Source organism: Mus musculus, chromosome 4 (genome assembly GCF_000001635.26).
Source record: "Mus musculus strain C57BL/6J chromosome 4, GRCm38.p6 C57BL/6J".
Taxonomy (NCBI): Eukaryota; Metazoa; Chordata; class Mammalia; order Rodentia; family Muridae; genus Mus; species Mus musculus.
This window is the reverse complement of record NC_000070.6, coordinates 136,220,448-136,247,508: the sequence shown is the minus strand read 5'-3', so window position 1 is coordinate 136,247,508 and position 27,061 is coordinate 136,220,448. Positions and strand designations below refer to the sequence as shown.

Below are 27,061 nucleotides of genomic sequence, written 5' to 3'. Positions count from 1 at the left end.
GCCGGCCAGTCTTTATTTTTTCTAACAACCTCTCAAAGGGGTATCGGGACCACGCTCCGAAAGACTAAGTTTTGGGTGATTCCGGTACACAGGGGGTGGGCTTGGAAGAGTAATTTGGGGTGGAGGGAATAACTCTGCCTCCCACTCTCGGCTCGCGAGCGGTAATTCCAAGAATTCGCTGAAGACCTAGTTCCCCTCCTGACAGAAAATGACCTTTCTGCGAGGGTCTCTGATTTGAAGCGGGGCAGAAGAGGGCTCACAGTGTGTGAAGGAACTTTCTGAGATAACCTCAGAGAAACAAGTCTGGAGCCTGTTGTGGACACCTGTCTCCCAACTGCTGCAGTGTGATGACGGTCAAGGTTTTTTGTTTTTTGTTTTTTTTTTTTTTTCATTCGACAAACGGTATCCAGTCAACTAGCAAGAAAAATCTCAGGGGCGGCAGGCTGGGCAGAATAACCATTAAAGAGGACTGTATTCCTCACAGCTGGGGTGGGGAGAGGAGGGAGAGAGGGCAAGTGTAAGGCCCAGCTGGGGCCTCATCCCCGTCCCAAGAAGTGAAATTTATTGCCTCAAAAGGCAGAATGGAAGTTTGGGGGAGGGGGAGGTCTGTGTAGTCGGTCAGGCCGCAAGCGGTTATTCTATTTACTGAGCTCCTACTGTGTTCCAGGTATTTCTAGCGTCCTGAGCCAGACGGCTCTCCTGGAGCACTCAGAGAACAAAGCTTGGGGATCACTGACATGTCAGCAGGGGGTGGGGAGGTGAGGAGGTGGCCGGGGGAGGAGCTGAAAAGTCCTTGGCTATAGCGGAGTGTTGTGGAGAGGTCCGGGATGGGTCCGGAAGGGCGGGGCCTTAACACCATGTGGCCAAAGCCAGGTTTTTCTTCAGTGGAGCTTCTGGGAGGCCTCTTGGCCAAAAGAAGCTTGAAGGACCCTAAGAAAACGCGTCAGACTTTATTATGCAAATAGAAGAGTCAATCTCAGGAAGTGGGAGGCCGCCTCCTCGGTACAGCCAGCATTTGCTGGTACCCATTGTATCCCTTCTGCCCACCTGTCCAAGAGAGAGGTCACCTGCACACAAAGATGCACACAACTGTCTTATTTCCCTGTGAGCTTTGGGGGGGGGGGGCAGACAGGGAACTGATACCCTCAGAGGGGTTTCACCATCGGTGGTAAACACCCCATTCTTTACTCTCAAAGGGACAGCGCAAAGGTATTTGCTAACTCACTATGGCCCTGCCTCAGTCCCCAGAATGCTGGAATTACAGATGTGTGCAGCTGTGCCAGCGTCTTTTATGCTTGTGTGTGTGTGTGTGTGTGTGTGTACTCGGCAGGAGGCAGGCAGCCAGAGACTGGTGGTGGTCTCAATTGCTAGCCTCCTTATGTTTTGAGACAGGGTCTCTCACTGAACCTGGAGCTGCCCAGCAGGCTTCCGGGATCCTCCAGGGTCTGCTTCCACAGAGCCAGGAGTCTGGGAGGACACTGTGTACTTAGCTCTTGGCATAAGCCCTGCAGATTCGAACTCAAATCCTCAACCTTGCGTGTTGTATGGCAAGCACTTTCCCAACAGCCTTCTTCTCTGTCCTTCACTGCTGACAAACCTTTTCTGTTTCATTTCTCCCCTTGTTATGCATTCAGGGCTCACCTCACAAACTCCATTACCCAACTCATCATCTCAGGGCAACCAAGAGGGGGTGTGGTCGGGACCATGGGTGAGCCACGAATCAGGTCCTCAGGCTCTGGCCCAGTGTGCTTTTCCTGCACACCAGGGGTTCTGAGCCTGGCTGCTGACAACATTTTGGATTGGCTAGTTCATTGCTGTGAGGATAAACCATACCATGTGGGTATGGGTTTTTTTTTTGTTTTGTTTTTTGTTTTTTTGTGAGACAGGGTTTCTCTGTGTAGCCCTGACTGTCCTGGAACTTACTCTGTAGACCAGGCTGGCCTCGAACTCAAAAATCTGCTTGCCTCTGCCTCCCGAGTGCTGCAATTAAAGGTGTGTGCCACCACGCCCGGCTCATGTGGGTGTGTTTTGAGTGTGTTTTCTTCCTTCCTGGTGTGGCAATGTGGAAGGGTGAGTGAGCCTTTAAGGGGCAGCGCCTAGTGGAAGGCAATTATGTGAGGGGCTCTGCCTCTAGGGAGTGAGTTCTTACAGAAGTGAGATTCTATAAATAAAGCAAATTGCGATTACTGCACATAAGTGCTTGCTTTCTCCTCTTTTGTGATGTTGTGACAGACGGGGCCTTTTACAGGGCATTCATGGCATGCTGTTTGGACTTTCCAATCACCAGAACCCTAAGCCAAAGAAAACTCTTTACTGTAGAAAGCACCCAGCCTCTATCGTTCCGTTACAACGACACAAGACAGATTAAGAGATGCTGTAAGGAGGATGCTGAGGGCACCCTGAGCTCAGCGATGCCCCCTCCAGTCCTTGCCTCACCAAATGTCTCCTGTGGCAAAACTCCCTGTTGTTCTCTGACCACTACTCTTTACCAACCTGGCCAGGGAAAGCATCCCAAGTCCCAAGAGTCTCCCAGGGGAATTCGTCCCTTCCCCCAGGAATCCTTTGATAAGTAAAACAGTAAGAATGAGATGAACACAAGTTGACCTGGGGCTCAGAAACAATCCTGTTTTAGGACCAAGGACCACAGCAGCCTCCAGAGTGCACAGTTCAATTCCTAGCCACACTGCTGGCTACTCACTTGGTGCCCTCTGGCCTCCCCTGTTCGGCTTGGCCCACCCCTGCAGGCCCCACCACCAAGGAGGTGTGAAACAGAGCTGTCCATGGTTGTTGGTGGTCTGGCTTTGTAATTGGACTAAGCGATGGTGGGATTTCTGGCCCTAGAAAGCAGACTTTTGAAGTTTCTCTTATCTTCCCAGCGCCTTTCTCCTTTCCTGATCCCTCGTTCCCCCAGGCTTCTGAATTCATCGAGAGAAAAGTGAGAGAAATGAGATAGGTCAACCCAGACCATCCTTTTCCTTTCTGTGAAATCAAGGCAGGTGAGTCATATTCTACTTCCAGACGGAGGGACACAGTACAGACCCCAGGGAGGGTAAGGCTGCCCTCTAATGGAGCATACTTTAGACTGGGAGTCACAGGCCTTGGCCACCGGAACTGGGCTGTAACAACTGCAGTGACCAGACAGGAGACCAGCTGAGGTCAGTCCCGGCCCTGAGCTCAGAGCCATCCCTCTGCAACCTAGCTCTGCTCCTTCCGAGTCAGTTCTTGAGCCCAGCTTTCCAGTGAGGATCCGCACCTGCGGGATGTGTGTCCTATTCATGTGGCATCCATAGTACCCAGCAAAGGTCTGGACATAAAGCTGGACTTCGCTAAAGAAAGTCACCAGATTGATAAGTGGCCACGAGACAGCACCTGGGCATGAATGATGAGAACGGGTCCCACGCTGGTAGGGAGAAACACAATCCTAATATAGTAGGTATTGAGAGTTGTGTAACTTAACTCAACCCAGACATTGTCAGATCTAACTCCAGGGCTGCCTGGCTCAGGACGTCAGCCCCAACACAGAAGGGCCAGTGTCCTTGGCAGGGTCATGGTTCCCATAAGGAATGTGAGCTCCCAGATCTGCGGTCTCAAGTCCCAGCTCTGAATGTTGGGGTCCAGTGTGAGCCATGCAGAGGGGTCAGCAAGGAGCTAGTCGTGCAAGAGTTGCAGGGAATCCGGGAGAACCCCGATCTTTGAGCCATCTCCTTCCACGAGGCCAACCTGGGTGAAGAAGGATGAAGCTGCCAGTTAAAGCTTCTTTTGCATCTTCTCTGGGAAACGGCTACAGTCAGGCTCGAACTCACACAGTCCTGGACTAAGCAGGAAGGTGGCACCAAGCTTAACAGTGGCTACCTCAGCCCACGGTGTTGTCACCACGGAAAGAGGTCTCCCTCCCCTCTCTGCCTGTTCTTGAACCAACTCTACAGCCCAGGCACCTACACTTCAAAGCATACACAAGTGCGCCTACCGGAATGTGCCTTCTACTACACAGAGGCTGCCGGGCAGAGGGACTGTCTTCCAGACTTCGGCCTCCCCGTCTGTAGGATCGAGTGCTCTCTGAGCTGGAAGGCAAAGATGACCGGTTGTTAACTCTGCTGGCGGAAGCACCGCAGAGGGACCCAGGTAGACAAACAAGGCTGGGAGGGGGGGGGGCGGGGTGAGGAGAATCAGAATCCACCAGGCCCCTAGGCTGGGTCTTCACAGGCCCTGGAGGTCTGGAACTGACCTCTCCCCAGAGGGCTCTGAGGGCACTCCTAAGTCCATAGGGAACTAAGTCTAGACAAAAAGGGTTTGCAGAGAAGAGAGGCATTGACTCCTGGATGGCAGTTGGGGATAAGATGGAGCCCTTAAGAAAGATCCAGGCAGGCAGGAAGAGCTAAGCCTTTTCTCCTCCCACCAACCTCAGCAGCCCAAGCCCCAGGCTTCTCCTTGGTTCTCCCGGGCAGCCTTGGAAGCAGGTGGATGGTAGAGGAAAAGGTAAGCCACCCTCCGCTCAGGTCCAGCCCACAGCTTGGCTCCTAGAGGGAGACTATGGCCCAGGCTTCAGAGCAGTTCAAGTGGGGACGCCAGCAAATGCTTGGAGCGGCAGGGGCCATACCAACCTGAATTTGGCAGGGGCCATACCAACCTGAATTTGACAGGGAGGTACACCTCAGCAGAGGTAGTTCCAGATGCCAGGCCAGGGCGTGAGATGCTGGCTGATTCCTGGAGGCCCTCTTCAGGGCTAGACGGGGCCTGGCTCAGCCCCCCGGGTTCCACTGAGCTGGTGAGGCTGGAGGAGGAGGATGCTGGGCTGCTCCGGTTTTCTAAGGCCTCAGGAGATTCTGATCTCAGGCTGGGAAGGTCAGAACGATCTAGAACCACAAAGTGACAATGTTTTTCTTTAGTTGCCCTCCCCCTACCCCCCTGTAGTACGAAGGTAGAAATGCTGGGCTGGTGAGAGATGGCTCAGTGGTTAAGAGCACTGACTGCTCTTCTAGAGGGCCTGAGTTCAATTCCCAGCAACCATCTGGTGCCCTCTTCTGGCGTGCAGGTGTACATGCAGACAGAGCACTCACATTAAATAAGAAAAAAGTAAATTAATTAATTAATTTAAAAAAATAGAAACGCTTTCCTCTTTGCTCACTGTCAAAGCTAACTTTGGCTTCTAGGATCCATCATGGTCCTTTCCCAACGTCCCAGCCCTGTACCCCAGCACTGTCATTTAGTAGTCACGTGGCCACCATCCCACCTACACCCTGGACCCCGGCCAGTAGCCATGGCTTCTGTTCATCTTCTCCTTGGCTTGGGCCTTCCTGCCCATCCTGCAAGCTCCGCTCTGCTTTGGCACCATGTCCTTCAGGGAGTCCTCCTAACCCACTACCAGCTCCAATAGGATCTACCCCCTCCCAATCTCTCTCCTGCCCTTCCAAAACAGGCTCTGCCAGGCTCTTCTCAGAGCTGGAGTGAGCAGTCTGCGATGGACCCAACGTGGAGCTGCTGGGATGGATTAGCAGGCTTTATAGTGTGCAGAGCCTCCTGTTATAACCGATTGCTCTCCAGTCTATCTCCTCACTAGACTGACGCAGGGCACGCTCTACAAACGCCTGTCTTTTTGTTCAAGTGGCACTGAAGGATCTGAGCAAGACCAACCTGGGTTGTAATCTCACAACAGAAGCTTAAAAAGTCACTGAACATCTCCATTTCCTGAAGGAAGGGACAGCAACCCTAAGGGAACTTTGATGGCAGGATGGTCTTGCCACCCTTCGCTCTGCTGTTCTCAGGGTCTCAAGGAACCCAAGCTGGCCTTGAACTCCTGACCCTCCAACCACCTGCTGAGAGCTGAGATTACAGGCACGGGCTGCCACCCTTAGCTCTGCCATGCACACACAGCTCAGTGCCCCACATAGCGGTCTCTCAGTGAACGGCTTCATCATGATACTTCTGGGAAGCCAACTGTACCTCCACTGCAATGTCCGGCTCGCCCGAGGACTATGGTCCGAGAAGAGTTTTTGATGGGCAGGGGTGGGGGACTGTCCTCACTTTGGCTCTGAGTGGTGGCTGGTCCCGGGGTGGCAACGGTCTCATAGGTCTTGTTGCTGATGTCCAGCCTCACACTACCCCAGCAGGCCTGCGCTGGGGGCTTCGAGGGGCAGTGCTGCGGAGACAGGGCCACTTTGGTTTCCACAGTCAGCCTTCCTCTTCCCACAGCAGGCCCAATATGGCTCCTGTCTGGTACAATCGAGGGGGAGGGGCTGACCCTACCTTTTCTTCCTCCTCCTCCTCCTCACTGTCAAAGCCGTGTTCCATGGAATGTCCCCAGTGGTAGTCCATATGCAGAGGGAAAGCAAGCGTCCCCGCTTGTGCCTGCTCCAGCTGCCAAGAACAAAGGCTTGCGTGTCAGAGGGCCGGCAGGCTGAGGAAGGGTTAGAGGGCAGCCTCTCCGGTCAGACTCACCAGCTCTTCACATTCCTTGTGCTGTCTGTTTCTGGCTATGTCCAGGGCTGTCTCTCCAGCATCATTTACTGTGAAGGGCAAGTCCAGACCATGGTCAGATCAAGGGGACGCTGCAGCTTAGAGATTAATATGGGCCTTGGAATCAGATTGGCTGAGTATGAAAACTGGTTCTCTGACTTCCTGTATGGTCTTAGGTGGTCTGCTTAGTACCGCTGGGTCTTAACTGTCTCATTTAAATGAATAGGATACATGAAACTCTCTCTCCAGGCTGTGAGGATTGGCTGATTAACAGTATATAGATCACTTATCATGGGACCAGATACATGCTATCTAGTAAGCAGGCAACAGTTACATCACTAGAACCCAGATTCAACTAGAATTTGCTTTGTTCCCTGTACACTAGCAGGCTTACTAGCTCTGTGAAACTCCCATTTTATAGATGAGGAAGCTGAGACCCACTGAATGACAACCCCGGAGTAGGGCAGAAGCAAGCCAGGGGGAGTATGCCTGCATAAGGTGTGCTTGCTGTCAATGCTCTGGTCTGTGAGGGCAGAAGGCCCCATCCGCAGTGGTCAGAAAGGAGTCTGGAGGAGGTGTAGCGACGCACCTGCCCCCACGGGAGCCCTTCCTCTTAGCAGCAGTTTGAGACAGTCTAGCTGGCCGTGGAGCGCCGCGCAGTGCAGGGCGGTGTTTCCATCTGCAGCTTTGGCATCCAAGTGGCCACTAGGAGGAGGGGGTTGCAGGGAGGTTCCAGGAGGGAAACAGGCAGGCAAGGAGTAGGGGTGGGGGATCCCCAGTCCCAGGGAAAGAGAGAGGTGGGGCAAGGAGGGAGTCGGGATCAGCGAGGGTTGATGGCAGGCAGGCTCTCACCCATTCTGGATGAGGAAGTCCACTATCGGCAGGGAAGCATGGCTGGCGACTCTGATGGCCAAGTGCAGGGCGAGCTCTCCTGGTGCCTGGACACACACATGGCTGAGTTTCCCCTGCCACCTGCCCTCTTGATCCCTTGTTGCCCCAACATCTCTGTATATGATGTCATCAGGATGAGATGTCTGGATAGACCCTCACATTAGGGAAGCGTGGGAAGGCCCAAGCAGTCTTTTTATGGCTTCCTTCAGTGGTTCCCAAATCTTAATCTGGCCGGCCCTCCCCTTTTCTCCCACTTCCTCACTGAGGTCTCTCTGGCCTCCTGTTCCCTAGCTTGCTGTGCTGCCCACATCACCCAAGTGCTCAATCAAGTGCTATTCCCCCACTGCCCACTGGGGGGCCTGTGACGGTTTCAGTTGTACAATTCAGAGCCATCACAGTCTCCTTCAGTGCTGGCGACAATGCAGAGCCTCATAGGCAAGCTCCCGACCCTTAATCACCGGGCTACATCCCAGGCCAGTGACAGCCAGCTGTTTTGTTTTTAAAAGATTGCCTTCGTTTGTGTGAGCCTCCATGCGGGTACTGGGAACTGAATGTCAGTCCTCTGAAGAGCAGCCAGTGCTTTCAGCTGCGGAGGCCACTCTCCAGTCTCATAAACATTAAATGTTTGATCAGTCACAGGAATCCTACTGATGAAATCCTTCCTTCCTATCTCATGAACGTATCACCAAAATCTAGTGGCTTTCATGACTCTAATCAAACCTGGCCTTCCCAGCTTCCAAGGCTAACCCATTTTACAGACAAGGAAATAGGACTCCTCAGAAGCCCCCTGGGGGAGGGGCTCTCACCTGCCCATCAGGCCCTGGCAGCAGCTGTCCGAAGTCCTGCCCATTGGCAAAGGCCTCCAGGACGGAGAGGAGGTCCCGGCTGCAGATGGCTGTCCGTAGCTTCTGGGGATCTGGTGTGGAATGGCGTGCGAACTTGTGTTCTACATACTTGGCTACAATGTAGTTCCTGCGGCTGCTCCTAGGGAGACAACAGACAATCACCGGACCTCAGAAAATGTTCTACATAGTAACTTCTGGAACCACTCTCCAGGTGAGTCTGGTGTCCTGCTAACTTCAGAGGGCTCCCTTCTCCCCAGCCTTCTGACACCAGATCCCTCTCAGACCCTGGATACTGGGGAGCTAGCAAACCCCAACTTCTGAAACCATCCGTACATGTCACTCTCAGCAGAGGGTTTAGGGCTGCCGTGGGAGGGCAGGTGGGCCTCCATGACTTCATTGAAGTGGGAGTTTCCGATGTTCAAAGCCAGCTGGAGGCACAGCACAGCAGGAGCGGGAGTCAGCGAGTAAAATCACACGTTAGGACAAGGACATAGCTCCTGGCAAGGTTCACCCTTCAAAGTTTAGTCCCTCCCTACAGTTCCCTAAGCCCCGCCTCCAGGCCCCCTAACATTCTCTCCCGCTCTCACCAGCAGCTCCGAGGGGCCCAGGAGGTCCAAGGTGAGCGATTGAATGCGGGAGAAGCGCACGCCCAGCTCCCGGTGGACACCGGAGCACTGGATGCAGGTGAGCACGCCCAGGTTGGTGCTGAGCCACGTGGGGTCTGCAGAGGGGAGTGGTTGGAGCCTCCATCCCAGAGTCCCGGTCTCCAGGCCTCCCACCAAAGCTTCCCCACCGCTGACCTGCAGCCCCACAGTCGCAGCAACGGTCATTCCCTGGCCTGCTCTTCACCTCAGCGACAAGCATGTTGGTTAGGTCGTGGGGCTCCGTATCCAGTCGGGTGCCCCAAGACCACTGGCCGCCACTGGGCTCCCCGTGAAAGGCATTGCTCAGGGCTTCGTCCTTGCTATTCTGCAGCACTGACACCCATCTGTGCGGATGGAATGGGCGGGTTGGGGACAGGAGACTGGGTGTGGATGAGTTCCCGGGCCCCATGCGCTGCCCATCCCCCACTGCTGGCCCAGAACGGGTACTCACGCCTCACACTCCTGCTCGTCCTCTGCATGGAAGTGGTAAGTGCGGTTGTCTGTCGGGGAGAGAAAAGGACGTCAAGCCCACAGATAGTTCAGGCCTTCCCCAGGACAAACATCTGTGTGCCCCGGAGATCAGGCCCTCCTAAGTGAGCGTTACCATCTTCATATGTCATCTCCAACATAGGACCCCCCCACACACACAAGGCCCTCTGTATGATCCAGGCTCAGTGCACAGCACACACCCCCAGATCAAGCACAGCATGGCTCTCACCTCCAGACTCACCACTCTCTCACTCTCTCATTTCCCTGGTTCCTTCCTTTCTCCCTTCACCTAGCCCTACCAGCTCCCAGGCTCTCATGTCTACGGCTCTAACCATACTGTACCCTGCTTCCAGACACCCTAGGGTCCCTGCTATCAGGGAACAAGGTCTAGACCTTTAATAGGCAGTCCCAGGCCTTGCCCCTCACTGCTTCTCTGTGAAGTCCTTTGGAAGACTGGCTGGGGGAGTCTGCTCTGCTTCCATGCCTTTTGCCCTGCGAGCCGCTCACAAAGCACCGCCCCCCTCCTAAATGCTACAGTGTCCGAATCTCTCAAGGCTAAACACAAATACGTTCTTCAAAGAGCCCTTAATTCCCTGTAGCAGCTCAGGTCCTCTGAGGGTCTCTATGTGTGCCTTTCTCCTCTAGACATCACTCCCACAAGAGCCTGGATGCCCTTCTCACTCCTTCCAAGAGGGCTCCCTGTCTGCAGTGCTAGCTCATCGGGTAGGAGCACTGGCTCTTCTTCACAAGGTTCCCAGCACCCACGTGGCAGCTCACTGCTTTCTGTAACCCCAGTTCTCGGGGACCCAACAAAAATACCAATACACATAAAATAGAAATAAATCATTAAGAGGGTTCCCTGAAGACAAGAGCCTTTTTTAAAAAAATATGAGACAAGGTCTCATGTAACTCAGGCTGGCCTAAACTCTCCATGATCCCCTTCTGGAGATTACAGATGTGCGCCACCGTGCCTTGTGTTATACGGTCCTCAGCAGTGAACCCAGAGCTTTATGCATGCTAGGCAGTGTGTTAGCTCTTCCTGGCCTGAGAGGCCAGCTCTTTCCCAGTCTGCACTCACTTCCCTAAAGCTTGGCATTAAAGCTCCCTACCCCCAGATACACACACACACACACACACACACACACACACACACAAAGTTAAACCAGTTTCAAAAGCCAGATCAACCAGAGTCTTTCAAATGTGCTCTACATGACCACCATGCTTAATATATATAGGAGGTAGATGTGTTTTCATGTTCAGTGGGCTGAGAGGTGAAACCCTATAAAGTGCCAAGCCCTTGGAGTCCTGGGCCTGCAGGGCTACATAGTAGGACTACATATCCAGCGGGGGCTGCGGCCTCTCAGGAGGAGCAGTGTGGGGCCGGTGGGTGTGGACTACTCACGGGTCACCAGGTCGAAACACCTTTTCTCCTCGGGGTTGGGCCTCACTTGGCACGTCAGCAAGGGCAGCTTCACTGGGGGCCTGTTGATCTGTGGGAATTTGAGGGCAGAGGACCCCATGCTACCCCTCTGGGCCTCTGAGTCTTCTGTCTCCTTATCTATCAAGTAATTATGAAAGACCCTTTCCTCCCGGAGGGGATGGGCATCCTACGTTGAACCTTAGGACACCATCCTTCCTCCTACCGGAGATCGATAATACTCCGTTATCTAAGATTAGAGGCCTGTTCTAGAGGGATGGGATGGCTTGGCCTCTGTCTTCTCAGAACCCGGAAGAGGTCTCACCATGCTGTGCGAGATGGTCAGGCAGCCATACTTCACTCCACACTTCCTCTTCTGCCAGACTCTTCGAATCCTAAAGCCCAGCAGGACAGAGAAACAGTGTCCGATGGCTCACATCTAATTCCCCTGAATCCGAGAACAAGGATGCAGGACCTCTTCCCTTCCCATCCACTGTGCCTCACCCCTCCCTACCCTCGAGAAACTCCCAGGATGCTGGGGCCAAGCCTCATGCTTAGAATTCCTACTCTAGGGTGGAGATGGCTCTGGTACCCTGAGCACTTCGAGCCTGATGGAAGAGACACAACTCACACCCTCACTCACTTTGTACATGAGCACACAAACAGGCAGAAAGGACGACCCGAGAGAGTCACATGAGAATGACCTCATAGGCTCAGGCTTGAACACGTGGTCCCCAGCTAGCAGAACTGTTTAGGAAGGATTAGGAGGTGTGGCCTTGTTGGAGGAGATAGATGTAAGTTTTGAGGTTTCAAAGGCCTATGCTACCAGGCGGTGGTGGCGCACGCCTTTAATCCCAGCACTTGGGAGGCAGAGGCAGGCAGATTTCTGAGTTCAAGGCCAGCCTGGTCTACAGAGTGAGTTCCAGGACAGCCAGGGCTACACAGAAAAACCCTGTCTCAAAAAAGCAAAAAAAAAAAAAAAAAAAAAAGGGGCTGGTGAGATGGCTCAGTGGGTTAGAGCACCCGACTGCTCTTCCGAAGGTCCGGAGTTCAAATCCCAGCAACCACATGGTGGCTCACAACCATCCGTAACGAGATCTGACTCCCTCTTCTGGAGTGTCTGAAGACAGCTACAGTGTACTTACATATAATAAATAAATAAATCTTTAAAAAAAAAAAAAAAAAAGCCTATGCCATTCCCTGATAATTCTTTTTCTGCTTTGTGCTTGTGGGTAAGCTGTGAGCTCTTGGCTGCCAAAGCCTGCTTGCCTGCTGCCATGCTGTCCACCATGATGGTCACGGACTCACCCTCTGGCACTGTAAATCCCCTCTAAACTCTTTCTTCCCTAAGTTGCCTTGGTCATGGTGTCTCTTCCCAGCAATAGAAAAGTAACTAAGGGCTGGAGAGATGGCTCAGTGGTTAAGAGCACTGACTGCTCTTCCAGAGGTCCTGAGTTCAATTCCCAGCAACCACATGGTGGCTCACAACCATCTATAATGGGATCTGATGCCCTCTTCTTGGGTGTCTGGAGACAGCTACAGTGTACTCATATACCTAAGATAAATAAATATATATTTAAAAAAAAAAAAGAAAAGAGAAGAAAAAGTAACTAAGACAGCCAGTCCTCTATTTCCTCCACGTGGGCTCCAGGGATTGAGCTCAGAGGGTCAAGGCTGTCAGCAAGTACCCTTAGCCTCTAAGCGACCTCACTGGGCCTTTTTAAAATAAAAAGTTAACACCAGGAAGCGAGGCATAATCAATGTTTTCACATCTAGGCATATTCAGCATACTGTAATAGAGAGGTCAAGTCTCAATCGCTGCTGACATCAAACTTATAGCAATCTCCTGCTTCAGCTTCCCAAACGCTGGCATTAAAGGCATGTGTCAGGGATGGCCTTGTGGCTGCAATTCTTGAAGAATAACCTTTAGGGACCTTTAGTAGTGACACGCCCAGGCATCCTTTGATAACTGTATTCAATAAGATTGTGCAAAATGGTCCACAGGACTGTAAGAACCACCTTCATTCCTAGCTGTGTGTCTTTGGGCAAGTTGCCTAAGCGCTCTGAGTCACTCACCCATCACTTTTCTTGTACAGGAAGCCCACCTTCTCAGTCCCAAACTGCTTGTTGCCTTGGTGCTGGTGGATGCTGTAGCCGCCCCCTGAGTTCTTCCGGTTTGGGTGATCCTGCCCCTCAGACATGCAAAGGAGACTTCAGGGTGTCTGGGAGGGAAGAGCCCCGTGCTGCACTGGTCCTCAGGGACTTGGGGGTCTCTTCTCCCTCCCTGCCTCCCTCCATGTGCCAGGGTGTGGCGGATGGGTCAGACATCTCTTTTAGAATGATTCAGAAGCTGACCTCTCTGCTCTCCAGGTGCAGCATCCCTCGGAGGGAGTCCCGGAGCTGGGTGAGCTTGTGCAGTTCCTCTTCCTGAGCTTGCCGAAGCTACGGGGCAGAGATGGTGCAGAGCAGAGCCTGACCCAGTGTGCAGGGCAGAGCCTGACCCAGTGTGCAGGGCAGAGCCTGACTGAGTGTGCAGGGCAGAGCCTGACTGAGTGTGCAGGGCAGAGCCTGACCCGGTATGCTGGGGCAGTGTCTCGCTCTATGACAGGAGCCAGCTTCCCAAAAAGGGGGAGGGGGTGACCCCACCATAGAGGGACAGGACAGACTTACCCCATGCACTGAGGCTGCCAGCTTGTCGATGAAGGGGGACAGGCTCTGAGCTGCCTTCCAGCCATCTTGGAAGAAGCTAGGAAAAGCCAGAGGCCAAACAAGAGATCATGGAGGGAAGAAAATGGGGATGAGGTCAGAAGTCGGAGGAGAAGGTCCCTACAGGGCACCCATGGGCATGCAGCTTGAGGGTGAGTGCGGGCGTGCACAGGTAAGACTCGCCAGGTTCGGCTCTCACTGACTAATTTCGAGAAGTTGATTAAGTGGGCCTCAGTTTCCCCATCTATAAAATATGGATAAATGTTGCATCTGCTCATGGGTGCTAGGGGATTGGTGGGATCAAAAACTGTTGCCAACGAGATCCAGAGACCTGGAGGGTCTCAAGCCCCAGAGGGATGCTTTGTCCCGTTCCCCCAAAGCATTAAGGGAGGAGGTGGAGGAGGACAGACTTACTTGTGCTGGGCATGGAAGAACTTGATGAGGCTCTGCAGGAAGTCTGGGCCTTGCTTCACCTGACTCTCTCCAGCTTTGACAAGGTACTGACAAAGGGCAAGACAAAAACATGTGACGCGAACGGGATCCTGGTTTTGTCCCCTGCCCCAGGGCTAATCCTCTTAGCCATGACTGAAGCTTGGTTACATCCTGCAGGCCAGCTGGCCAGCCCTGGGGCCTGTGATGGCTGCCTTCAGGGTTTGGAAGGGACACACAGGAAACACACCCCGCACATCATCACTGGGCGCTTTGTACCTCACCTCACACATGTGCAGCTGGAAGACTCGTCGCTCTCGCTGTGTGTCCTGGGACATCACCCCATGGCTTCCTCCTGGGAACCTGGCCCGATCCCTCTCCTTCTCCAGTTTGGCCCTAGGTCATAAGGAAAGAGACATTTGAAGATGCTTCGCCAGCCCTTATGCCGCCCACCGTCCTTCCATGGATCCATGTGTGTGTGGACAGAGCCCTTCCCTGTGCTGTCTATGTGCTAGGGCTGGTGACAAGAGAGGGTGGGGAGAGCTGCATATGTATCAAAAGATGGCCTAGTCGGCCATCACTGGAAAGAGAGGCCCATTAGACATGCAAACTTTATATGCCCCAGTACAGGGGAACGCCAGGGCCAAAAAGGGGGAGTGGGTGGGTAGGGGAGTGGGAGTGGGTGGGTATGGGGGACTTTTGGTATAGCATTGGAAATGTAAATGAGCTAAATACCTAATAAAAAATGGAAAAAAAAAAGAGAGAGGGTGGGGAGGTCCAGGGGGTCATGGAGGGGAAAGGGCACAAGTCACATCAGAGCAGAGACAGGGGAATAAAACAAGAGACTTGGCCTTGTCGCAGTAGCTTAGAAAGCAATGTCTGTGCTGTGACTGGGAGCCAGAGACATTGGCTTGGGAGAAGCTGAGGTTGAGCAGGAGGGCTAAGCCTTGGGATACCTTAGGTGGGGGGCTCAGGGAGCTTTGCAGAGATAGACAGGGATGGGATACTGCCAGGGGCAGGACCACAGGGGGGGCTGGTTCCCACCAATTAAGCTTCTGGGTCTTTAAGTTAGAGCAAGGGTATGAAGATTTATGCCATCGGTATTAAGGGCCAGGTGGGACCAAGGGTGACTAATCCTGATTAGCTAAAAGGGACTTCTCTTCCTGTCATACAAACCAGGAGGTTCTAATAAATAGGGACCCTGGTGCTGGATCGATCTGTCTGTCTGTCTGTCTGTCTGTCATCTATGAATTGAGAAGTAAACCAGCTAAAAGTGTAAAGAGTTCCCCACCAAGGAAGCTCTTCATAAGCATTAGCTGACTCTCCCTAATTTATTTTTTCTCAGAGACTGGGTCTTAAGTAGTCCAATCAGGCCTCGCTATGTATCAGATTAAATATTATTTATTTTATGTATATGAGTACACTGTAGCTGTCTTCAGACACACCAGAAGAGGGCATTGAATTCCATTACAGATGGTTGTGAGTCACCAAGTGGTTGCTGGGAATTGAACTCAGGACCTCAGGAAGAGCAATCAGTGCTCTTAACCACTGAGCCATCTCTCCAGCCCCTGGAGTTGTTTTAAGATTTATTTGTTTGTTTGTTTGTTTGTTTATAAATGTATGTATGTATGTATGTATGTATGTATGTATGTATGTATTTATTTAGAAACAGGGTTCTTCTGTGTAGTCCTGGCTGTCCTGGAACTCACTCTGAAGACCAGGCTGGCCTCTAACTCACAGATCCACCTGCCTCTGCCTCCTGAGTGCTGGGATCAAAGGCACATGCTACCACACCTTTGAAATCTTACAAAAAGTTCTCTTGAAAAAAAATTTAGTAAAGGGAGAGTTGCTTGAGAAAGTCTATAGGGAAAGGTCACTGTCCATTTTGGTAGACGTGGCCCTATAAGACGAAGGGAAAACAAAAGTCACATGATTCCCTCGGCAGCTCATCCAGATAAGGCTAGCCTCAGCCTGTCTCTCTACTGCCCATTTTTGGATCTTTAAAGTGAGCAGATGACCACAGTGTCCCAGAGAGGATGACGCCCTGAGCTCTGAGCTAGAAGGTGAGGAAGGAGCTGGCCCTGGACAGGTGTTCACAGCCCTAGGAGATGGAAGGGCAATCCACTCCGCAGCATCTGCTTTTTGGAATCTGTCCCGAAGAGGTCATTACGCGCAGGAGCAAATATTTAGTTCCGAGGATGCTTCCTCCGTGACAGGCACACCCTGCCCCAGCTAACTGTTGCTGTCTGAGAATACGATAGTAATTCAGAAAGACGGGTCACAATTTGGGCTTCTTTTTTATTTTTTGAGACAGGGTCTCCTGTATCCTAGACTAGCCTCGAACTCTATGGGTAGCCTTGAACTTCTTCCCCTCCTGTCCTCTCTTCCTGGGAACTGGAATGACAGGTCTGTGCCACCGCCACACCCACTTATACTTCCCTGTGGATGGCACCCAGAGCTCTGAGTGTGATAGGCAAGCACCCTCATTGCACACTGGGCTACATTCCCACTTTGCTTACTTGCTTTTGAGACAGGGTCTCATTATGGAGCACCTGGCTAACCTGGAACTCACTATGTAGGCCAGGCTAGCCTCAAACTCATAGAGATCCACCTGCCTCTGCCTCCCAGAGTGCTGGGATTAAAGGCATGAGCCACCAAGCCCAGACCATTTTGAGGTAAGGTCTCTTTATGTACCAGGCTAGCTTCAAACCTGCAATCCTCCTGCCTCACCTTCCCAAGTATGACCATTATAGGTATATATAACCATATCTAGATCACATGACATCTTTCTTTCTTTCTTTCTTTCTTTCTTTCTTTCTTTCTTTCTTTCTTTTTTCTTTCTTTTTTGTTGTTGTTGTTTGGTTTGGTTTTTTCAAGACAGGGTTTCTCTGTGTAGCCCTGGCTGTCCTGGAACTCACTTTGTAGACCAGGCTGGCCTCCAACCCAGAAATCCACCTGCCTCTGCCTCCCAAGTGCTGGGATTAAAGGCATGCACCACCACGCCCGGCTGTGTGTGTGTTTTTTTAAAGTGGCTTCTGGGAACTGCACTTAGGTCCTCATGCTTGCAACGTGAACACAACTGAGCCATCTCCCTGGGCCCATTCCCCCCAACCCCGTCGTTTCTTTTTTAAGTTATGAAATCATAGCGCTATGCATTTTTGTAAAAAAAAAAAATGTCTAAAAGAGACATCCCCCACAAAGTGACCCTCATATTCTCCTAAAGATGATTAAACATTTTTCTTCTTCTGTGTGTGTAGGTGATGGGACAGGATCTCACTATACTGTCCAGGCTGCCCTGAAAATCCTGGGACCAAGCAACTCTTGCCTCAGCCTCCTGCATACCTGGAACTATAGGTGTGTAACTCCGTGCTGAGCAAACTCTCTCCTCCCCCCCCCCGCCCTCTTTTTTGTAACTTCACCATATTTTCTAGATTATATTTCTGCTTTAGCACAATGTAAGCAAAAACATTTTTTCTGAAACCACAACCTGAGGGAAGCAACGGAGTCTGCTTAGGGAGGGCTGGCCACTGGAGGCCACAGACTCCTCTGTCCCTGGAACAGCATGAGAAGCCTGGGTACCTCCTCCCTCCCCATCTATGTCCAACCCACAGTTTGCCGCTACCATCTTACCATCTGCTGCCCATCGGTGTGGCCCTGAGCTAACTAACAACTCAGCTCCTTTGAGCCTTTGGACACTGGCACCCCCCTCTCAGGGCTGAGTTATCTTTTTTTTTTTAATAATTTTTTAAGATTTATTTATTATTATATCTAAGTACACTGTAGCTGTCTTCAGATGCACCAGAAGAGGGCGTCAGATCGCATTACGGGTGGTTGTGAACCAGCATGTGGTTGCTGGGATTTGAACTCAGGACCTTCAGAAGAGCAGTTGGTGCTCTTAACCACTGAGCCATCTCTCCAGCCCCAGGGCTGTGTTATCTTGAGGCTGCAATACCCTTGTCCACATGGACATCACAAGGCCAGAAGGTGGCCAGGGGGCAGCATCCCCTGGTCCTTTCACAACAGCTCCCTTTGGTCATCTTGCAACATGGCCCCCAGAACCCAGCCAGGCCTGACAATAGGCTCCAAAGAGCCAGACACCCCAAGTGACACATCCCAAAATCAGCCTCCTTCTTCAATGTAGAGCAGACGTGCTCTCCTGAAGGCCACCCGTCCAAGGTCACTCACACTTTGCTTTCGTAGTCTTTCCACGCCTTCTCCAGATGCTTTTTGGAATCCTGGAGTTGAGAAAAGAATGAGTTGCCCAAAGGGTAGCAGGGGCCCTGGGATAAACAGGACACTCTGCTGCCTTCAGGGGGAACCTCACTCTTGAGTCTTGTTGTCCAGCTGACACTAACACACCTACCCAACTCCCTTCCCAAAGCTCAGCCCACTCCAGCTTCTCCCCAGGGTTGCCAAGAACCAGTCAGGTGCAGTGGGTTCTAGTCTGGGGTGCAACCAGTCTCTGGGCTCTGCTATGCGTCTTGTCATGGGCTGTGGGGGATGAAGGCAGGAAGCTGAAGGTCAAACATCACCCTGATTTTATCCTACCAATTCCTTCTGCCTGATTTGAGACCACTAGGGATTGGATGAAGGCACACACTGGTTGAGAAGTCTCCCTAAGGCCATGCAGCAAACCAGTAAGACTCAGCTGACCCCTGGCCTGGCTTGCCTGGGCTGGATGCTTGAGCCTTAGCCAGCCCAACTCTCCACACCCTTCTAGATAGCCTTAACTTCTTCTGAGAAAAAAAAAAAAAAGTCATCTGTCTGGTTTGGGCGGTTCCCAGGATGGTGCGACTCAGATGAGGACAGCCCCTCCCCATGCTCTGTGGGGCAGCCTGCCCAGGAGGTGACTCTGCCACCTCCTTTCACAGGACTCTCTGCATGGACCCAGAGCTGCTGGGTGCAGAGGAGCAGCCACAGGACACTGAGGATCCTGGCCTGCGCCCTGGACCTTCCGTGTACCAGTGTTGGGAAGCTCGTATGGCTTTAGCCTGCTGGTAGAGGTGAGGAGTCAGAGCTGCAGGCCAAACTGTGCAACATGGCCTACATGCCAGGCCTTCCGGGTGACCCAAAGGCAGTGACAGCCCCTCACATCTCCTCCCACCCAGCCCTGCATTCACTATACCCTCAGCAGGCCCCTCTCTCCCACACGGACACTCACATGTCGCCCATCCCTTAGATGCCCCTTCATCAGACTGTCCAGCGGGAAGGAGACGATGTTGTTCAGGTTCTGAACCTACAAAAAGCAGAGACCCCACCCCAAGGGGATCAGGGTCCAGGGAAGTACCGGGAGGCAATGGAGAGCCACAGGACTCACAGAGGCAGGGAGAGGGAGAGATGAAGGGGCAGAGAGGGGCTGGGGTTAATGAACACTGTGCCCTCCCTGGACTGCTGCACACCTGCAAGGGGCTCTCCCTGCCCTGCTGCAGGACCCCCTTTGCTCCTGGGTGAAGCAGAAGAGGGCAGAGGGAAGGGAGGCTAGAAACAGCTGGGAAAGGGGGTGAGGTGGGCACACAGCGGACTGGGATTCCAGCACTCAGAAGGCTGGGGTGGGAGTGGGACCATCCTCAAAACAAAACGGTAAAGATGGGTCAGAACTGTAGAGAAACAGGTAGGGGTCAGAGAACAAGGGACACAGCTGATTTTTTTTTCTGGTTGGTTCTTAAGATGCTGGGTTTGGGCTAGAGAGATGACTATGTGTGGCTAGGGGCTCTGGATGTTCACAGCACTCACATGGTGGATAAGCACCATGCGCGTAATTCCAGTTCCAGGAGACCCAACACCCTTCTCTGGCCTCCAAGGGCACCAGGTAGACACACCCATGGTGCATAGATATGCATGCAGACAAACACACACATGGAAGAGAAATAAAAATAGCCTAAAAGACAAGCAGGAGGCTGGATTGGCTGCGAATCTGGAGCCTCACCAGGTTCTTGAAGAGGGCAGCCACCTCTCTGGTGAATACAGCCAGGTTCAGGAAGCCAGTGGACAGCTCGTGGCTGTTTTGAGACAAGTGACTATTCCCCAAGGCCTCCACGGCCTCTCGGTAATGCTCCTCAGTCTCCACGTGGCCTGCAGACAGGAAAGGCTTTCAGAGTTGGCTGCAGGCCTGGTTGGGTCCCAGGCCCTGGACCCCAGGCCCAGGCTTACTCACCGAGACCAGAGCTGTGGATAGCTCGAACAGCCTTCTTGATCCTCTGTAAGATAGCCTGGTCTCCTTCCAGGGCCTAGAGGCAAAGTGTCCAAGGTTCAGAGGGGTTATGTAAGAAGACCTTGACTTCAGGATTTGACCCTACACACACACACACACACACACACTCACACACACTCACACTCACATACACACACTCACACACACACACTCATACACACACTCACACACTCACACACACACACACTCATACACACACTCACACACACACTCACACACACACACTCATACACACACACTCACACTCACACACACACTCACTCACACACACTCACACACACTCTCACACACACACACTCACACACACTCACACACACTCACACACACTCACACACACACTCACACACTCACACACTCTCACACTCTCACACACACACACACACACTCATATACACACACACACACACTCATACAGAGTGCATGCACAGAGTCTTGCTGTCTTCTGAGCTTGCTGGGCTCCCCTTGCCAAACATAAACTGACCACCCTCTTCTGCCTGACCACACAGAAGCCACAAAATACCGAAGCCACTCTAGGAAGACTGCAGACTCTCCCCCGACCTAGTGCCAGCCAGCACTACATAAACCTAGAGATCCAGAGATGTGTGACACAGGGGAGCTGCCAAGCTAGAGTCGGAACTTCAGCTCAACCTAACCAAGGCTTCTTAACTGACAGTCACACAACTGAATGTGCAAATGGCAAATAATCTGACAATTGTAAAGTGTTTCTGAAGATGTGGTGACCCAAAATTAATTCAAAATCAAACACATATCTTGAGGTATTTCTTTTCTTTTTAAGATTTATCCATTTATTTAATATATGTGAATACACTGTAGCTGTCTTCAGACACACCAGAAGAGGGCATCAGATTTCGTTATGGGTGGTTGTGCGCCACCATGTGGTTGCTGGGATTTGAACTCGGGACCTCCGGAAGAGCAGTCGGCGCTCTTAACCACTGAGCCATCTCTCCAGCTCCCAAATCTGAGGCATTTCTAGGAGGGTTCATCCATGCTCTATGAAGCAACTTCATTGCAGCCTTGGTTCTAAACATACTACTACATGAGCACCTTACATGGTGCTGTCTCACCACACAGAGTCAACAGAAGCAGCCCGAGACACCATGGTGCACCCTTGAGACTCTTGCACATTAGGGAATGCAGGGATCTTTACTGTATGTACAAAGTTTTCTGCTCTTTCAGAAACACAATGGTTTGACTACAGGAAACAAAGACTGAATAGTCTCCTACTATTTATTCCTCAGCATGCAGCAAATTAGTCCTCTCTGGGCCTGGAGAGATGGCTCCTGGTTCTCTTACACAGGACCCAAATCCAACTCTCAACATCCACACTAGAAGGCTCCCAACCAGCTGTCAGCCCAGCTCCAGGCGATCTAATGCTCTCCTCTGGCTTCCCCAGGTGCCTACACAGTGTGGCCAATGCATACAATCCACATACCCATAAATAAAAATCAAACAAAATCTTGGGATGGGAATAGTGATGCACACCTTTAATCCCAGTACTTGGGAGGCAGAGTCAGGAGGATTTCTGAGTTCGAGGCCAGACTGGCCTACAGAGTGAGTTCCAGGACAGCCAGGGCTACACAGAGAAACTCTCTCTTGAAAAACCAATTTTAGGGCTGGTGAGATGGCTCAGTGGTTAAGAGCACCGACTGCTCTTCCAGAGGTCCCGAGTTCACTTCCCAGCAACCACATGGTGGCTCACAACCATCTGTAATGGGATCCCATGCCCTCTTCTGGTGTGTCTGAAGACAGCTACTGTGTACTCATATAGATAAAAATAAATAAATCTTAAAAAAAAAAAAAGCTGGGCAGTGGTGGCGCATGCCTTTAAGGCAGAGGCAGGCAGATTTCTGAGTTCGAGGCCAGCCTGTTCTATGGAGTGAGTTCTAGGACAGCAGAGAAACCCTGTCTCAAAAACAAACAAACAAAAATCAATTTTAAAAAAATAGAAAAAGAAAAGTATTAAGGGAGGATTTCTGAGAGGAGCCTGGGAAGAGAAGGTGTCTGGGGAAAGGCAGAGGAGTTTCCAGGACACTGTAAGGACAACGGCGAACCAGGAGCATAGGTTCTGGGCTCCAGCATCACGCTGCGCATGCTCATAGGTTCTGGGCTCCAGCGTCTGTCACGCTGCGCATGCTCTGTGCCCAGAGGACTCAGCGCTCCCGGCCACACACACAGGAAGGAGGACATCGCAGTGACTACGTTACAAGGAAAATGTCCAGATTATTCAGTCATAAACAGGGTCAGAGTCAGAACTTAACCCAGGATAGGAGGCTATATCCAGGGTCCACATTCTGCCCACAGCAAGCAGACCCAGAGTATTGAGCACGGCTTTGATTCGTAGCCCAAAATCCTCAACTCCAACATCTGTACAAATTCTCTCACTGTCTCCTAGAAAGTAGGCGAGGAACCGGGAAGGAAAGAGGGAACTTGTCTCAAGAAAGGGAAGTTGATAGCAGTCCTCGGTTCCCAATGCCTGACACCCTCGAGCCTGTTCTGCACAAGGGAGAATTAGAAGTGGACTGGATGATCCCAGAGAGGTGGAAGTCAGCGAGACACAGACTTCAGCCCAAACAGGACGTTCCCAAGTTTCCTCTCTAGGGCGTGAGCTCTCTGCCACTTGACATAGGGACTCCAGTGCTGCAGAGACTGAGGCCCTGGATTCTACGTCAGAACAGGGAGGCGAAGGCTGGAAAAATGGCTCAGCAGGTAAGAATGCTCGTGCACAGGGCCTGATGAGCTGAGTCAGACCCCTGGATTCTACAAGGTGAGAGGGGGGAAAACTGACGCCCTGCAGCTGACCTCTGACCTCTACACTCCTGCTTTGATATGTACACTCGAAAAGATGCACACACACTCACGGGTACACTGAAACAGACAGACAGACAAATAAATAAATGCGTGAGATGGAAGGACTGGTGGCCACCTAGATTTCTCTCAACACTAAGAGCCAGTGCCTCTATGCAGAAACCTCCATAGGCACGGGACCAAGATGCGTGAAACACAGCACAAAAGAGATGTTTGAACTTGGAAGCCCAATGGAGTCCTTCAGGCAGCCTGGCCTGTCCAGCCCAAGAAAAGGGCTGAATTCCAACTACTGGTATTGTCCTTTGTGCCCCTCCCCCACCCGAGACACACACACACACACACACACACACACACACACACACACACACACACAAACTCTCCACCACTCTGGCTCTCAGCCTGTGCTTTCTGCCTGTGCAAAAGACCACAGATGGCAGCACCAGACCATGCCCAGATGCCCTGCCTAGAAAGGTCTTCTGCCTGCACCTCTCCTTGGGTCAGGATGCATCAATAGCACCCATTCTTCATCCCTGTGGCTCTGCGGTGCCAGCTGTGGTTACCATGGCAACCGAGCAAAGGGACAGAAAGCCCTGGGAGCTGTAGATTAAATTTCACTCCTTTGGACCAGTATAATACCAGGCCCAGACACCATTTTTGAATCTCCAGTGACCATTACGGCTATCACCAATCAGCAACCGCGGTTTTCCCACTGGCTCTGGGTTTGTCATTCTGCTGAGAGCTCTCAGGTACCCGCTGCCTGTAAACTCTTGCTGTAGCCTACAGCTGAAGCAGGAGGTGGACTGACCACTTACTGCTTTGCTCTGGACCACCGTGAGGGTGCCTCTGGAGAGCCCAAGCCACTGGATATAGACTGAGCCCAGTACCTGTAACACTAAGACTGAAAAATCAAAATCCAGAGCATTTCCCCCACCCCCGCCCCCGCCCCCTTAACAGACTAACGGAAAGATCTGAACCAGAACCCACATAGGGCGATGGCTCAGTGTGTAAACGGGTTTGCTACCAAGACAAGGCGCTGAATTCAAAGCCAGGGACCTGTATGGTGGGAGGAGAGGACAGATTCTGTCACCTTGTCCTCTGACTTCCATATGTATCCTAGGACATGCGCTAGTGTGCACACATCTGCACATGTGCACGCCACAAAACAAATGGATGTAAATTTAAAAGTAAGGAGAAAACAAACCAAACCAAACCAGCCATGAGTGGTGCACACCTGTAACCCCGGCAGGTAGCAGCGCAGATCTTTGAATTTGAGAACACCCTGCTCTACCTGGCAAACTCTGGGCCAGCCAGGGCTACAAGGGACACCCTGTCTCAAAACAACAAAACAAAGCAAAAACCAGATGGAACTTTAAAATTAATTTTTAGTTTTTTTGTTTTGTTTTGCTTTTTTTTTTTTTTTTTTTTTTTTGAGACAGGGTTTCTCTACGTAGCCCTGGCTGTCCTGGAACTCACTTTGTAGACCAGGCTGGCCTCGACCTCAGAAATCTGCCTGCCTCTGCCTCCCAAGTGCTGGCCACTACTGCCCGGCTCATTTTTAATTTTTTTAAATAGTCACTTATTTTCTTTTTCCTAGACAAATTTTCTCTGTGTAGGCCTGAACACACTCCATTGACCAGGTGGTCCTTGAAAGCACAGATCTATCTGCCTCCGCCTCCAGAGCGCTGGGATTAAGGGTGTGGTCTACTACACCCGGCTTACTATTCACAAGAAAGTATAACACACAAAATGTAGGCACCCCAGCATTCTGATTCGAATGAGGCCGCAGAGACAGGCTCGGTGTTTGCCGGTTTCCATCTGGCAGACAAGTCATGGATACTCACAAAGTTGCCTAAGCTCACATAGCTCAGATGTTAGATCCTAACTCCCCAGTTCACCCTAAGCTCACATAGCTCAGATGTTAGATCCTAACTCCCCAGTTCATCCTAAGCTCACAGAGCTCAGATGTTAGATCCTAACTCCCCAGTTCACCCCCTGTAACCCTGGAGGTCCACAACCTGGGACCTGCACCTTGGAGTTTCCCTTCTCAATATAAAATTTTCTCACTTTCTACCAGGAAAGACCCAGAAAGAAGAAGTAAAAGGTCTCATAAAGGAGTCTCTAAGACTGTGTTCAACGATCCCTTGTCTCCTTCAAAGCTTTCCTGGGCTCCTCCCTGTCAACCTTCCCCAGATTTCTAACCAGGCAACAGCAACAATTGCCCTGAGGAGTCCTGGAGACTTTGCTGCTCCTCAAAATGCATTCTGTGAGGTGGTGAATCCTGGCTCCTTTGATCTTTGACTGATGTTCACAGGGAAGATTAAATTACATGTTCTAGATATGAAACATGGTCATTAAAGCAGGTGGTTTGAATGCCCAAACCAAATTACACTGAACACATTTGGCAAATAAAATAGAAACTACAAAAAGTTCCAGATGAAGGGGTGGGGGATCAGGGACGGAGGGAAAGAGAGGAGAGAGAAAGGGTTAGAGAAGGTTTTTTTAGTTGTTTTGTTTTGTTTGTTGAGATAGTTTCTCAGTTTCTCAAACTGTCCTGGAACTCTCTCTGTAGACCAAGTTGGTCTCAGACTCAGAGATCCGCCTGCCTCTGCCTGCTGAGCGCTGGAAGTGTCACCACTGTACAGATTAGAGAAGGCGGGACATTTTAAGCTTTTTCCTTTTTTGCAGTGCTAGAGACCAAACCCAAGGTCTTGAGCCTGCCAAGGAAGTGCTTTACCTTGGAACTGCATCCTTGGTCATTGGAGGGAAAATCTTAAGAATTTTTAAGACATATATCAACAAATGACATTACGTAAACTTCATTTGAGCCCTGACATTTTAAAGTTTTTATTTATTTTTATATTGTGTATATGGGTGTTTTAACTATGTCTATGCACCACTTGCACGGGGTGCCCAAGAGGATCAGAGAGGGCAACAAATCTTTTGGAACTGGAGTTACAGACAGTTGTGAGCCGCCATGTGTGTGCTGGGAATTGAACCTGGGTCCTCTGAAAGAGCAGTCGGTACTCTTAACCACCTCTCTAGCCCCTGAGCCCGATTCTTACAAATTAACTGTAGCTGCGTATGATGGTACACACCTATAATTTCTGTAAGTGGGGAACTGAGATGGGCAGATGGCAAGTTCCAAATCAAGGTGAGTTCGTTCGAGGTCAGTTTGGGTCAAATAGTGAAAGCTTGTCTCAGAGAACACCTGGGGGCTGAGGAACAGGTCAGCCAGTAAAGCGCTCACCTCACAAACAGGAAGGTCTGAGTTCGGATCCCTAGGACCGGTGTAAAAGGCTGAGTGTGTGTTGAGTGGGTGGGTGGGTGGACCACAAAAGCATACTCTGTTAGAAAAGATCTTAAAGGAAGCTGGGTATAGAGGTGCACGCCTTTAATCCCAGCACTTGGAAGACAGAGGCAGGTGGATCTCTGTGAGTTCAAAGCCAGCCTGATCTACTGACTAAGACTGTGAGTGAGTTCCAGGCTAGCCAGAGCTATATAGTGAGTCCCTGTCTTAAAGCAAGTGGCAAGGGCGGGAGCGGGGGGGGTGGGGGGTGGGGACACACACACACACACAGAGAGAGAGAGAGAGAGAGAGAGAGAGAGAGAGAGAGAGAAAGACAGAGACAGAGACAGACAGAGCGCATGCAGAGGGGGGCAGGTTGGTGGTATGGACCAGAAAGGAATAGCAAGGTGTGGACAGTCTGCCAACTTGACGTTTCAGTCAATGTTTTAAATGTCTCATAAAACATAAAAAATTGGGGGTTGGAGGATGAAAGAATCAGACACTTGTTGAAACCCAGTGAGTAAGCTAAGAGTAGGCTCGAAAATTTCTACAAAGCAAATAAATTAAAGAAGACAAAGGGGCTCTTACAGGGAGCAAGGCTGAGGGCTGCTCCAGCAACCTGAAACTTGATCAGCGACTTGACTGTTGTCCAATGAGCTGGCCCCTTTCAGCTTTCAGTTAGAGAGTCCGGGAGGCTCTGGAGCCCAGGCCCGGTGGGAGGGTCCCGGGGGGACAAGGAGAGAGGCAGCACCTGGTAGGGGTGGGCGGTCAGTCAGGGAGTGCAAGGTAGAGAAGAGACAGACCATTTCTTCCCCAGTCCAACCATTCTCAAGCATGGTAACTCTCAGCAAGTCCCCAGTCCCT

The 27,061-nt window shown here is 51.4% G+C and overlaps 1 protein-coding gene across 5 annotated transcripts in view; it reads right to left on the bottom strand.

Moving 5' to 3' along the window:
* Positions 1-931: 931 nt before the first annotated feature.
* Positions 932-27,061, bottom strand: part of Asap3 (ArfGAP with SH3 domain, ankyrin repeat and PH domain 3) — a 40,228-nt gene continuing 14,098 nt past the window's right edge. For 2 of the 5 annotated variants that reach the window (XM_006538761.3, XM_011250233.3), the window contains exons 2-25: positions 20,029-20,101; positions 19,801-19,946; positions 19,036-19,110; positions 18,060-18,109; positions 14,159-14,270; positions 13,860-13,945; positions 13,410-13,485; positions 13,095-13,181; positions 12,816-12,925; positions 11,065-11,134; positions 10,725-10,812; positions 9,285-9,333; positions 8,990-9,177; positions 8,777-8,910; positions 8,523-8,617; positions 8,151-8,328; positions 7,306-7,391; positions 7,043-7,158; positions 6,436-6,503; positions 6,244-6,354; positions 5,941-6,136; positions 4,628-4,853; positions 3,968-4,061; positions 932-3,720 (exon numbers count right to left, since the gene is read on the bottom strand). In XM_006538761.3, coding sequence (XP_006538824.1) covers positions 3,649-3,720; positions 3,968-4,061; positions 4,628-4,853; positions 5,941-6,136; positions 6,244-6,354; positions 6,436-6,503; positions 7,043-7,158; positions 7,306-7,391; positions 8,151-8,328; positions 8,523-8,617; positions 8,777-8,910; positions 8,990-9,177; positions 9,285-9,333; positions 10,725-10,812; positions 11,065-11,134; positions 12,816-12,925; positions 13,095-13,181; positions 13,410-13,485; positions 13,860-13,945; positions 14,159-14,270; positions 18,060-18,109; positions 19,036-19,110; positions 19,801-19,946; positions 20,029-20,101 — 2,586 coding nt within the window. In that variant the 3' untranslated portion in view covers positions 932-3,648. Of the gene's footprint in view, positions 3,721-3,967; positions 4,062-4,627; positions 4,854-5,940; positions 6,154-6,243; positions 6,355-6,435; positions 6,504-7,042; positions 7,159-7,305; positions 7,392-8,150; positions 8,329-8,522; positions 8,618-8,776; positions 8,911-8,989; positions 9,178-9,284; positions 9,334-10,724; positions 10,813-11,064; positions 11,135-12,815; positions 12,962-13,094; positions 13,182-13,409; positions 13,486-13,859; positions 13,946-14,158; positions 14,271-18,059; positions 18,110-19,035; positions 19,111-19,800; positions 19,947-20,028; positions 20,102-27,061 lie in introns of all 5 variants that reach the window. The other 3 variants (XR_390738.4, NM_001355698.1, NM_001008232.2) reach the window with 3 other exon arrangements.